We start from the raw sequence: 13,652 nt of genomic DNA, 5'->3' as shown, positions 1-13,652 counted from the left end.
CCAGAAGCTGGAAAGAACCCAGATGTCCTTCAACCGAGGAATGGATACAAAAATTGTGGTACATTTACACAATGGAGTACTACTCAGCTATTAGAAACAATGACTTTATAAAATTTATAAAATTCCTAGGCAAATGGATAGAACTAGAAGCTATCATCCTGAGTGAGGTAACCCAGTCAGTCACAAAAGAACACACATGGTATGCACTCCTGTTAAGCAGGTACTAGCCCTAAAACCCCTAAAACACTCTGAATACCCAAGAAACAATTCAGAGGCCTTATGAAGCTCAAAGAGAAGAAAGGCCAAAATGTGGATGCCTCAGTTCTTCTTAGAAGGGAGAACAAAACACTCACAGAAAGAAATACAAGGTCAAAGCAGAAATTGAATAAAAGATCATTCAGAAGCTGTCTTACCTGGGGATCCACCCTGTATGTAGCCACCAAACCAAAGCACTACTGCTGAGGCCAAGAAGTGCTTACTGGCAGGAACCAGATACAGATGCCTCCTCAGAGGCTCTGCCAGAGTAATTATACATACACAGTTCAGGATGCTTGCAGCTAACCATCCAACTGAACACAGGAACCCCAATGAAAGAGCTAGAGAAAGAACTGAAGGAGCTAAAAGAGTTTGCAACATTATCAACCAACCAAACCCTCCACAACTCCCAAGGACTAAAACACCAACCATTGAACACACATGAAAAGAGACCCATGGCTCCAGTTGCATATGTAGCAGAGGATAATATTATCTGGCGTCAATGGGAGAAGAGGCCTTTGGTCCAGTAAAAGCGCATTTTCCCAGTGTAGGGGAATGCCAAAACACTGAGGTGAGGAGGGTGACTGGGAGAGGGAGCAGCTTCATGGAATCAAGTGGAGGGGGAGGGGAATCGGAGTACGGAAAAGGGGATAACATTTGAAATGTAAATACAGAGAATATCCAATTTAAAAATTAAAAAAAAAAAAAAAAAAAAAAAAAAAACCTCAGGAGGGAGAGTATGATGGTTTGTATATGCTTGGCCCAGAGAGTGGAACTGTTGGGAGGTGTGGCCTTGTTGAAGTAGCTGTAGCATTGTGGGTGTGGGCTTGTCCTTGTCCTAGCTGCTTGGGAGACAGTATTCTGACAGCAGCCTTCAGATGAAGATGTAGAACTCTCAGCTCCTCCTGCACCATGCCTGCTTGGATGCTGCTATGTTCCCCCTTGATAATGGACTGAACCTTGGAGCCTGTAAGCCAGCCCCAATTAAATGCTGTCCTTATAAAACTTGCCTTGGTCATGGTGTCTGTTCACAGCAGTACAACCCTAAGACAGAGGATATGTATCTGTGTGGTGTGGAATCTTGTCAGGAGAGAGAGGAACAGAGGAAGGGAGACAAGAAAGGAGAGACTTTGTGTGTGTGTGTGTGTGTGTGTGAGAGAGAGAGAGAGAGAGAGAGAGAGAGAGAGAAAGAGAGAGTGAGTGAGTAGGGGGGGAGAAAATACAAAAAGAAGAGGAAGATAAAACAGGATAATATGGGAGGATATAGTTATAATCAAAATACACTATACACCTGTGAAAACTTTAAATGAAGATAAACATCCCAGGCCTGCCTGGGCTATAGAATAAGGTCCTATCTCAAACAACAGGAAAGAAACAGAAACTATGTAAAGTACTAGAACAAAACAAAGGACAACTGTTTCAGAACATGAAACAGGCAGAGACTTATTTCCAGACCAGACCAAAAGCAAAAGAAATAAATAGAAAAACAAACAAACAAAAGGGATTACATAAAACTAAAAGGCTTCTATGTAACAAGAGTTCTAGGACAGCCAAGGCTACATAATAGAAAGACTGTCTCAAAATATGAAAAATAAAAATACATACCACAATAACCAGTAAGAAAGTGTACAGACCTAACTTAAGAGAATTAGAAAGAATAGGCAGAATGCATACATTAAAGGTGATATCAAAAATATGTGTAAAAATTCCAAACACTCAACAGGAAAAAGGACAGCTCAGTAGTTAAGAGCATTTGCTGGCTGGTCTTCCAGAGGAACAGCGCCCACATGGTAGCTCACAATCCTCTGTAAACCCCTCACAGGAAGCCTTCTTCTGGCCTCCTCAGGCACTGCATGAAAATACTGTGACACATAAAATACAAGGTTTTTTCATTATTATTTTTTTAAAAACACATCAAAAACAGTATGGGGGCCAGTGAAGTGGCTTAGTGGGTAGACAACTGCTGCCAAGCCTGATAATCTGAGTTCAATCCCTGGAACCTATATGCTGGAAGGAGGGAGCCTGTGCACACATACACATGTGTAATGAAAATGCAAACAAACCAACAGAAAGGCAGGGTGGACGTTTCTCAAGAAACTTTTCACTGCAGAAGAACCATATATTCCATTAATCCCACTACTGAGTAAACTGTCAAAGGACACCACTGTTTCAAAGAAACATTTGCACACCCAAGTTCACAGAAGCGCTGCCCTTAAACTGATGAATGAAAAATTTGACACAATAATGTAATACTTCTTAGCCATAAAAAAATTGACATCCTGTCATTTACAATGACATGAATAAAGCTAGAAATCGTTATGTTAACAAGATAAATCAGGAAAGTACCTCAATGAAGTGAGTCCTGAAAATGTAAAAAAGCTGATCTCATATAAGTTCACAGCGGAATGGCAGTTACAGAGGCCAGGGTCAGGGGAGAGGGAAATGTGGAATGGTTAACCAATGGACACTAATACAGCAGCAAGCAGCGCTGAGGTACTATACACTGCACATAACCACATACATTAACGTGTCAAAAAGCACACAACATGATTTAAACATTACTCAAAAGTATTACTTAATATATAGATGTATATTACTTAATGCATGGATGTATTAAGTATAATAACAATGTATAATACTTCTAGCTTTTGTTCATGTTACATTTTTTAATAATAAAAATTTTTAGAGCTAAAAAAATGGCTAAGTACATAAAGAGTTGGCCCTCCAATCATGATGACTAGAGTTTGGATCCCCAGAACTCAGGTAAATGTCAGAACGGTATGATGGCCACTTGCAATTTCAGTGCTCAAAAGCCTGAGATGGGACCCGTGGAACAAGCTGGCTAACTAGAGTAGCTAATCAAAAGCTGGACTCAACTGAGAGACCCTGCCTCAGTGGAGGCTTACACATAGGGGAAAAATGTCTTAGCTCTCCAAAAGTTGGTCCTCATGGCACACCTGAAATCCCAGCACTGAAGACAGTTCAAGAACAGCCAAGACAATAACCAATCACAAGAGATTGTTTCTTGGTGATCCTACTGTCCTAGCTCTAAGAATATATAAATCTACTTTCAAATTCTTATTAAACTGTATCTCATCAAAAAATTGAAATAAACTTATCATATTTCTTCACATATTAGGATCCTCTAAGTATGTGCCCTGGACAAAATCACTGAAGCACCATATGGACAATTTATAGCAACTCCCTAGATCCTCCATATTGAAGACTACAGAGAACTCACTCTGAGTCTTCCGCTTTTGTTATACTCTGACAGTGCAGTATACACAGTTTAAGACGGACAACAAACTAGCAGAACACCTCTCTGCCATTCATTAGCCCTGTGATTAGTTACTGACTTCTCCTTCACTTACGCTTACTGACCTGCAAAATGGGCTCTATAAAAAGCTTATGCATTATAAAATTGGTGTGATCATTAAGAGTAACAATGACCATATGATCAGTAAGTTAAAGTTCCTGAAACCTTCTAGTACTTATAAGAGCTACTCAAGTCTCACATGTCTCTCAAGTCTTATCACTCTGAAGTTATGCTGAATGCTCCTATTTTGTATCTACTCACTTTCATTTTAATATAAATTGAAGATTCTTTCCCTCCTCACAGTATTAAAACTAGATGTAGCTCAAATTTGTAATCTGAATCAATTAATTCATTAGCTACTTCCCTCTGGCTAAGCCAAAACCACCAATTCTTGGTTATAGCCACCTAGGGTTCAAGAATTGTGTGGCCCTATAATTCCAACTCACCTATCAATAGCAAAGAGTACTTGTTATGCCTCAAAATGCCAGTAATTTGTGAAAATCTATAGTGCACAATTACTTGACTTACACGAATATATATAGGGAAATAGTACACAATATCCAAAAGGGGTCTCACATGTTGCAAAACTAATTTTTACCAGCCAGCCAAAGATTATAAAAGAAGACCAAATATCTTAACAGCTTACAAAACTAAAGATTATTTGCTAGTTGTTTTTTCCAGAAGTAAACTGTGCCAGAAATTTTATATACATTATTTGATTATACAAGCCTAAGCAATAGACTATATGAGCTAAGATGGAAAAAACACATCTATAAGTGAACTATGAGGGCCTTTGCACACAGGTGTAGCAGTGAGGGTTCTCACTGAATATAGAGGACCCCCCCACACACACACACTCTTGCTTTTCATAGCTGACATGACAGAAGCTCCCCTAATCATTCTTATGTGCTCAGCTGTGACGAGCTAAAATCTCTGAAACCGTGTGCCTGATTAGTCCCTTCCTCCCTCAGCAGCTTATGTTATGTGTGCTGTGGTATCAACACACATGGGCCCTCTTATCCAAGTTGCTAAGGAAACTAGGTCCACAAATGTAGGCAGTCAGTATTCACAAAGTACCAGGATACTAGCTAAGCTAAGATCAATCTTGCTACACAATCCAGGCTGGCATTGATCCTATGATCATATGATCCTGGAGTTTCACTGTCCCAAGTAAACTTCTATAGACAGCTGAGACTCACTAAGCTATTTACAATAGATTTCTTGCCTAGAGGAGTTTAAAAAATAAATGTAAAGGCTTTAAAAGCAGTATTACATGGATCTAAAATTCAGACATAGACAACCGCCACAGAAGAATCAAGCAAACAGCTCACCTTTGGTGCACGCACACAGCCTATCTGTGCCTGAGCAGTAAATGACAGAAACAAATGTATCCTGGTCTTCAGTGCCCTCCTTTTTGGGAGGCTCCACTTTGGCCAAAATTTCAAAGTTTGAAAGGTCTAATACTTTTACGTATCCTCCCTGAGTGGTTACTACCAGGTGTCCAAGAGTAGAAATGTCAGACTTTTTTTCTCTTTCAATCCCATTCTTTGAGGTTAACTGCATTTCCTCAGCAGGTTCTTCACAGTCATCCTCTCGATTATCCAGTATATCTGGTGGAAGCAAAATGAGCGAGGTAATTGTGTCCTGGGGATCTTTGATATGTTGGATTTTCACTGGCTCCTCTTCTAAAGTCACTATTCGAGTGGTATAATTCATCTTGTAAAGAACTAAATATCCACCACTAACATTCCTCTGTTCTGGCTGAATGATCAAAGGAGCCGGCACATCTGCTGGTGACTCCTCTTGGATCACATTAATATTTGCACCATTCACTACAGCAAGATTGGATTCCAGATCACCTTTTCGTCTATTACATAGTGCAGAGTTTAATTTATTTAAATTATTCAAGGCCTCGACTTGATTTATTGCACTCAATGATTCCACAGAGCATGTCCGCAGTCCTACCAACAAATGAATTCCATCAGCACAAGGAGTTATGGAGTCTATACAAAGAGTCTCCTCCTCTGCAAACTTTGGTAGCCTCAAGCACTGCACCAAAGTACCAGGCTTGGGGAACACAGAGTTCCACTTCTCGGAATCTGGAGAGGTGAGGCTGGCTGCTGCATCTGCAAACTGCTGAATGTAAGTCACAGGTGGATCCTGTAACAACAACTGCTCCTGGTTATCCAGCTCCATTTCAATAATCTGTGGCACTGTAAAACCCTCATCGTGCAAACTTTTACTCATAATATTGTTCATCTGTGAAAAAATTTTTCCTGCTTTCTCATCAGATTCTTTGATACTATAAAGAAGTAAAACAGGTAAAGTCCTCCTGACCAGAGGAGAATTCAGTTCTGAGTTTGTGCAGGATTCATTGTCAGTTGACCCTTGTTCTGATATACTTTCGCCCTGAGTTCTGCTTAAACCATCCAGTGACCTGTGAGAATTACTACTAATGGGTGAGGTAGCAGGAGATTTATATGTTAATAAACCTCCAGCCAATAAACATGGGAAGGGAATGTTGTGTTGTTCCTGGTGCTTTTCCTTTGTCTTTTCACTCTTAGAGTTCGTTAAGCAAGGGTTTGCCCCAAGTTCTTCAAGATCCTTAACAGTATCTTCAAGCACATTGGCCACGATCTCCCATTGCAGTTTCTCTGGCTGCTGGAGAATGCTGAGAGCTGTTATATCAAGGCTTACTTCCATGGCTTCCTTCTGTGATGTATGCCCTTTGTGAAGAAAAATACAGCACATTAGATGCAGCAGCTGTGGTCATGTAAATCACAGTCAACACTTAAGTGAGGTTTTCCTAATTCATCTGGGCTATGCATTACTAAACATTAGAACTCAAAGGATTTCACGGCCAGCATAGATCAGCAGTTAAAGGCTCTTGCCCTGAAGCCAGACTCAGCTCAATAATCACTGGGGCCCACAAGATAGAAGAAAACTAACCCTGCAAGCTGTCCCACTGGCCTTCACGTGTGTGCATGTGCCCACATATATATGCATACAAATGCACAAAAATTAAGTGATTTTTAAAATTTTTCCAATATTTTAATAGAAATTTAATCAATGCCAGATGACCCTACATATAAAAAAACAAACAAAAAGAATACTCAAGAAATTCAGAATTACTTTCAACTCAAATACATTTTCTTAAGAAGTAAAAAAAATGATTCTGAAGTCATGATAAAGTAAATAAAGAATTAATATATTATTTAGTCATTGTGTTAAATTGATATTAAAAGAATAGAATTTCTGAAAAAAAAAGAATAGAATTTCTAGACTTCCATTTCTAAAACAAAAATACACCCAATATTATTTGTAATTTATGCATTCTTTCAAATACCTAAGAAAAATATCAATCTCAGTCCCTTTCTTTTTAATGCTTTAAACTTCAGAGCACCATTTCTTATGCTGGCAGTCACAGAGACAAACCCCACCAGACACAACAGTCATTTCCATTTAGGTAATCTAACACTGAACTCAAAATTCTTTCGACCAATTTTGTTTTGTTTTGTTTTGTTTTAAACTTTCCCAAAAGTAAGAATCAGTCAGTAACAAGGGGATAGGGGGAGACACTCTAATGACAAGCAAAAATAAAGAAAAAAAATAGAACTGCTTTTATAATTAGATATGACAAGAGTCAAGGAAATATTAAATGATGCGACTGTATAAAAACTGAAAGTACAAGTAAGCAATGAGCAGGTATCCGTGGAACACCACTTAGGTGTCCTAATGCCATACTATATAATCGCTTCAACATTCACTTACAGTACTACCTGGAATTTCGCATTATCTCGGATTATCTTACTTCACAAACTATTGACCACTATACCTGAAATGCTTTCTAACTGAAGCTGAAGAGCGACAGTTCATTCCTTCCCTGCTCTGTGGCTATAGTGACGAACAGCCATCTCACTGAATGGCACTGTCTACATCTACTTTCTCAGACTGGAAAAAGTATTTTTGTAACTTTAAATAATTAAAATATAATATATCCTTGTGACACTTACCTATTGGATGTACTAAATTTAAAAACTTAGACTTTAGTTATGACAAAAAAAATTGTTCAAATAGAATGATTTTAATCTATGTATGTATTAACTCAGAAATACACAAAGCACAAAAGTTAGCACATAAAGTAAATGGTATGCACAATGAAAATGTTTAAAATGAAATGATAGACTAGGTTGAGTGGTTCACTGTTGTAATCCCAACATTCAAGAAAGACTGAGTATGAGGCCAGTCTGGGTTATACAGTAAGTTCTATGACAACTTAAGGTACAATGTGAGACCCTGCTCAAAGAAAGCAAATAATTAGAAAAATAAATATAAAAAAGAAAAGCATAGCAAGTAGCTCTGTTATTCTACTTTCTCTTATAATCACTGAATGCACATCTGGGACAGTGGATAATCCAGTATGAGAATCTTACATCCGTTTTCAGTGTGTGTTTACATTCTCTTGAAGGAACACGGGCTTCATGCATGTCAGGCAATCACTCTGCCACTGAACCACAGCCAGGCCCCTTAATTTTTCTACCAGACATAAACTAAACCACATAATTAACTTTTAGGCAATATATGTGTAATGCAATACTTCCAATCACTTTGGGAAATCCTTCTGTACCTTGCTTTCTTAAGTAGTGTCAAAGCCACAGTTTCTAACAGTCACTAAGCAATTAGACTTTGTCTTGGCTCTTTTCTAAAGCCATCCAAGCTCAATTTGTACTCCATCTCCTGCCAACCCTGGTGTTCAGCCTTCACAAGAAGTCATGTTTCCTTGACTTAGAAACAACTTTCTCTTTGAAATCAACTAGGAATTTTCAAAACTTAGAATCTTCAACCAAAGACATGCCTCTTATTGTATACTTATAATTTTGGGGTTAATATTACCTACAATTTTTAAACTATGTTATTCAAATTAATACAAATCACCTAGAGAGGCTCTAAAATGGCATCTAAAAATTTTAAGACACTTCAGGATGGGACTACATCTCTCATTACTATCAGGTTTGGATTTTTAATCCATAATCCTCCAAAAAAGTTAATAGTATAAAAAGTATAAGCTAGAACCTATATTTTTAAAGTTAGTCTTAAACAAAAGTATTTCCCTATGAAGGAACAGCCTACTTACAAACCCTCAGTGTAGAAATTAACTAAGGCTGAGAGAATGGGTCCGTCAGTAAAATGCATGCCTTGTATAAAAGAAGGAGGGACCTGTGTACAAGCCAAGCAAGCAAGAAACATTTGTAATCAGCACAGGGGAAGCCGAGATGAGCATGTCCCTAGGGCTCATTGGCCAAAGAGTCTAGTCTAGAGCTGGTGAACTCTAAGTCAGTGAAAGATTCTGTCAAAAAGACAGACAGACAGACAGACAGACAGACACACACACACACACACACTTGAGGTGTCTTCACATACATGAACTCACACTCATGTACACACACATACATATTAAATACAAATAAAGGAATACAAAGATTTTAAGCTGAAAGGATTTTATTTCTTACTTCCATAATCTTTCAATTCTATTCAAAGACAAAACTTCCTTTTAAAAACGTATCACATGCACCGACAAGAGTAAGAACCCCGAATAACATCATACACCTTTAATCACAAAAGTAAGGGGACAGAAGCACAGAGCTCTGTGAGTTCAAGACTAGCATAATCTATACAAATTCCAATCTAGCCAGAACTACATAATGAGATCCTGTCTCAAAAGAAAATACATGATCCATGTCTTCATATTAGAAACTGAAGTACATCTAAGGCAGTGTAGAAAATCAAAATCACAGGTGAAAAACATAATGGTTAAAATAAAAAAAAAAAAAAAAGTAAGGGCTGGAGAGATGGCTCAGTGGTGAAGAGCACTGACTGCTCTTCCAGAGATCCTGAGTTCAAATTCCAGCTACCATATGGTGGCTCACAACCATCTGTAATGAGATCTGATGCCCTCTTCTGGTGTGTCAGAAGACAGCTACAGTGTACTCATGTAAATAAATCTTAAAAAAAAAAAAAAGAAATAAGAATATAGATCAAATGCAATTATTATTTTGGGAGATGAGACAGCATCTTGCTATATAGCCCAGACTAGGCTCAAACTTGTAAAAATCCTCCTGATTATAGCTATTACAACAGACTATGGGATTGCCAGCATGCCTCCAAAACTATAAGTATTATTAATCCCCAAAATACATACTAGGTTTTTAGACCAAACAAAAGGGATAAAATTGTGACAGAGAATTAAGTTGCTATAATTAAAACCAAAGAATTTAAGAGATGAGGGGACATTAAAAAACACTACAAACACTCACTTAGAAAATAACTGAAGCCCACACAGTTAAATAACATAAAACCATGGAAGTTTTCCTATAAAAAAGTTCAAGGTTCCAGCAAATCTCCAGTACGCACCCTATTTCTCTCTATAGGATTAAGAAAATGGAACAGCATGCCTCTTCTGTATTTGTAACAGGACAACAAAGGAGAAAAAGACTTCTCATTAGGCTAAACTGTATGCCCTATGTTTGTGTGTTCACACACATCATGGAGCAAGTGTCTGCTGTCTCTTCACCAACACAGGTCTCAGAGATGGAACTCAGATCATCAGCAAGGACAGTAAGCACCAACTTCCTGCCAGCCTAGTCTGAACCTTCTAAATGAAATCAGTTCTTTACTTTTCTAAAAGCATATATCTGTGTCATTCAGGGCATTTTCGTGTTGAGTGTTAAACCAAAATCAGTATAGCCATCTCCTTAGCAGCATCAAAAATAAGTGACAAACTGGAATTTAGAAAACATTTGCTATTATATAATAACTAGTTTTTAACTACCACACTACACAAACCCATGCTTCTAAAGACATGAAGTATGTTTCATATCCTTAACATGTTCATGCTATGACATTATAGTCACAATAACCACCACTTTATAAAAAATGGGCACTTCTCAGGTACTGTGCACAATTCTTTAATGCATACTAAATCTTATTTTTACAGTTTAGAAAATATAATTAGACTATAATACGGAGAGTAGTACTCTAACATGATATGGCAGAGGCAGGTGGCTCAACTAACTGTAAGCTTGAAATAAGGCTAGTTACAGAATCCTGAGGACTTAAGTTCAGATTCCCAGCCCCCATGTAAAAGCTAAGCATCGTATCTATTAGTAACTCCAGCACTGGGGGGACACATAGACCAGGGAAACCCTGCCACTAGCCAAGTCAAAGAGACAAGCTCCCAATTCAGTAAGACTGCTTCTTTTGCTGGGTTTAATCCTAGTGGCACATGCCTTTAATCCCAACACTTGAGAAGCAGAGGCAGGCAGATTTCTGTGAGGTCAAAGCCACCTTTTTCTACAGAGTGAGTCCCAGGACAACCAGGGCTTATACAGTTCTTTATACTCACAGAAGTTGAAACTGTAAAATCATAGGCACTGTGGCATCATGTAGATGTTTGACTTGTTTACTTATGAAATACTCAGGCAAAAAGCCCTTTATAAAACCCTGTCTCAAAAGGGGGTAGGAGAGTTTCATAACTAAGAAGAAATAACAGACAATCAACACATCAACCTCCAACCACCTCAAGCACATGCACGTATGAGCATGAACAAACACATACGTGTACCCATAAAGAAAAGAAATGTTGGGGCCAGAGAGATGACTCAGTGGTTAAGAGTACTGACTACTCTTCCAGACGTCCTGAGTTCAATTCCACAGGGTGGCTCACAACCATCTGTAATGGGATCTGATGCCCTCTTCTGGTGTGTCTGAAGACAGTGACAGTGTACTTATATAAAATAAATATTTTTAAAAAAGAAACATTATAAAACCATTTGAGATGCACTAGCCTCCTCTATGAATGACAGTTAAAAATATAACACATGTAAGCCAGATGTTAACACATGCCCATAATCCAACATTGAGGATATTAAGACAAGAAGAATGTAGACTTCACTATCAGCCCAAGGCACAGAACGAGCCCCAGGCAAGCCTGGGCTACAAGACAAACTATGCTGCTTTTACCTTAGTATTTCATGAGTAAATAAGGCAACGTCTACTTGATGCCACAGTGCCTATAATTTTACAGTTTCAACTTCATTAAGTATAAAGAACTTTTCTTTAAATGTTACTCTTACAGAGTATAGCATACAAATAAAATAAGCACAATTTTTGTTCCCTGGAATGTGTGACAGGGAATACTTTATTCCCTTTGAATGAAATGGCTGACAATTAAATTTTAATTATAAAACAAAACATTCTAATACTGAATTCAAGATCTCTGATAAACACTGAAATAGCGTATCAGTAAAGATTTCCAGTTTCATCAAGAAATTATGAACTAGTTGGTATTAAGATTTATTTTGAACTATATAAAGATATATAAAATATATTATCTAAAGTTTTTTTAAACATACCTGTTACAGAATCTGATCTGGAATGCTCTTCGCTGTCTGAATCCTCCAGTAAATCATCGCTTAAAAGACAAAGAACAATTTAAACTCAAGAAAACAACAACAACAAAAAATAGTGAACCTTATAGGCTAGGGATGGGTTTAATCCCCAACATGGGGAAAAAAAATCACAAAAGAAAGCAAAGACACAGCATAGCTATGTGTGGCATGTCTCTTGCACTTTAAAAGAGGCAGGGCTGAGGGACAAACTGTATGTTCTCTTCAAGTACTGTCAACACCGAGCTAAGGCCTGGAGAGATTGGTTAAGAGCACTTGTTGCTCCTAGAAAGGAACCAGGTTCAGTTCCCAGCGTCCACATGCATAATGGTTCAATTCTGAGGGCTCTGAATCCCTCTTCTAAAACCTCCATAGGCACCAGACATGCACATGGCACACATACATACATGCAGACAAAATACTTACACACCTAAAATAAATAAATGTTAAAAACTTCTAGAAAAACAAAACTGAGTTCTAACTCCAGCCCTGAAATGCAGTATTTAAACCACTATAATATATATATATTTATAATATATATATTTATATATATATTATAACCACTATATTATAACCACTATAATATATATATATATTTATAATATATTATAAATGTACACAAATTCATTTTTATTGTGTTTTCTGTGTGCTCATTCAGTGAGACCTTCAGAAGACAGGAGTAAGGACAAGACAATGATCTGTTTTTTTTTTTTTTTTGCTCTTCATTCAGGTGGCCAAGAAACTCCACCAACCTTTATCCATTCTTTTAGATGTAATAGTCAAGTTCTGCACCCTTACTGACCAACATATCACCAGTATTTTTTAATTTTCATATTCATTACAAAACTAAATGATGCATTTTATAGAAAGAAAAGGCAATTCTCCTTTTCTAAACTAACATTCTGTACTAAAATCCAGTGTTTAGATATGTACTAATGCTATCTCACATATAAATGGTAATCTCTACCTAAGACTGCTGCCAGACTATCAAGCATGCACCTGTCTTTCCTGCTACTGGAAAGGCTGAGGCAAAAGGACCTTTGTCAAACTTCCAGGACAACCGTGGGGTAGGGAGTACATCTCTAAACTACGCCAACTGTTCTTAGAAAAAGAAAAAGAGCCTAATACAACATTCCAAGGCAAGGTTTAAAATTGTTGAGAGGTTCAAAAAAGAAATATATATGACAAGTATAGCACCCAGAGAAACAAGTTACTTTATTTAAATTAAGTATGCTGTCAAATCCTCATTGAGTAAATTGGGAATTATAGCAATGCTTTGTAAAAAATAGTCAAAAAGTAATTCCTACACAAATTACATTGTAATAACTTTAAACCCAACTTTTAATTTAAAATTAATATGTTGTTCTTAAAGCTAATAAATCTACATTAGATATCTAAAGATTAAACATATTGTATCTTGTACCACACAAAGTCAGAAGCATTTCTATTTACTAATAATCCAACAGGACTCCCACTGCCTCTTGAAGAGAAGAGTAACTGAAGCCAAGGATCAAGGACAGAGCACCAAGGCTGTATTTTGTTCTGATTTTCTTCTGCTTTAAAAGAGGGTATCAATTCTGCACCGCGGCTGGCCATTCTCCCAAGTGCTAGGTTCATGTGGTTACCAGTATGCTGCC

At 37.6% G+C, this 13,652-nt stretch overlaps 1 protein-coding gene across 5 annotated transcripts in view; it reads right to left on the bottom strand.

The window, feature by feature from the left end:
• Positions 1-13,652, bottom strand: part of BIRC6 (baculoviral IAP repeat containing 6) — a gene marked incomplete at its 5' end in the record, with an annotated part of 154,276 nt that overhangs the window by 112,534 nt on the left and 28,090 nt on the right. For all 5 annotated transcript variants that reach the window (XM_080927706.1, XM_080927708.1, XM_080927707.1 and 2 more), the window contains 2 exons: positions 4,903-6,297; positions 11,983-12,041. In XM_080927706.1, coding sequence (XP_080783832.1) covers positions 4,903-6,297; positions 11,983-12,041 — 1,454 coding nt within the window. The remainder of the gene's footprint in view (positions 1-4,902; positions 6,298-11,982; positions 12,042-13,652) is intronic.

This window comes from Micromys minutus (genome assembly GCF_963924665.1).
Source record: "Micromys minutus genome assembly, chromosome: 1".
Taxonomy (NCBI): Eukaryota; Metazoa; Chordata; class Mammalia; order Rodentia; family Muridae; genus Micromys; species Micromys minutus.
The sequence above is the reverse complement of the archived record's forward strand: the minus strand, read 5'-3'. Positions and strand labels throughout refer to the sequence as shown.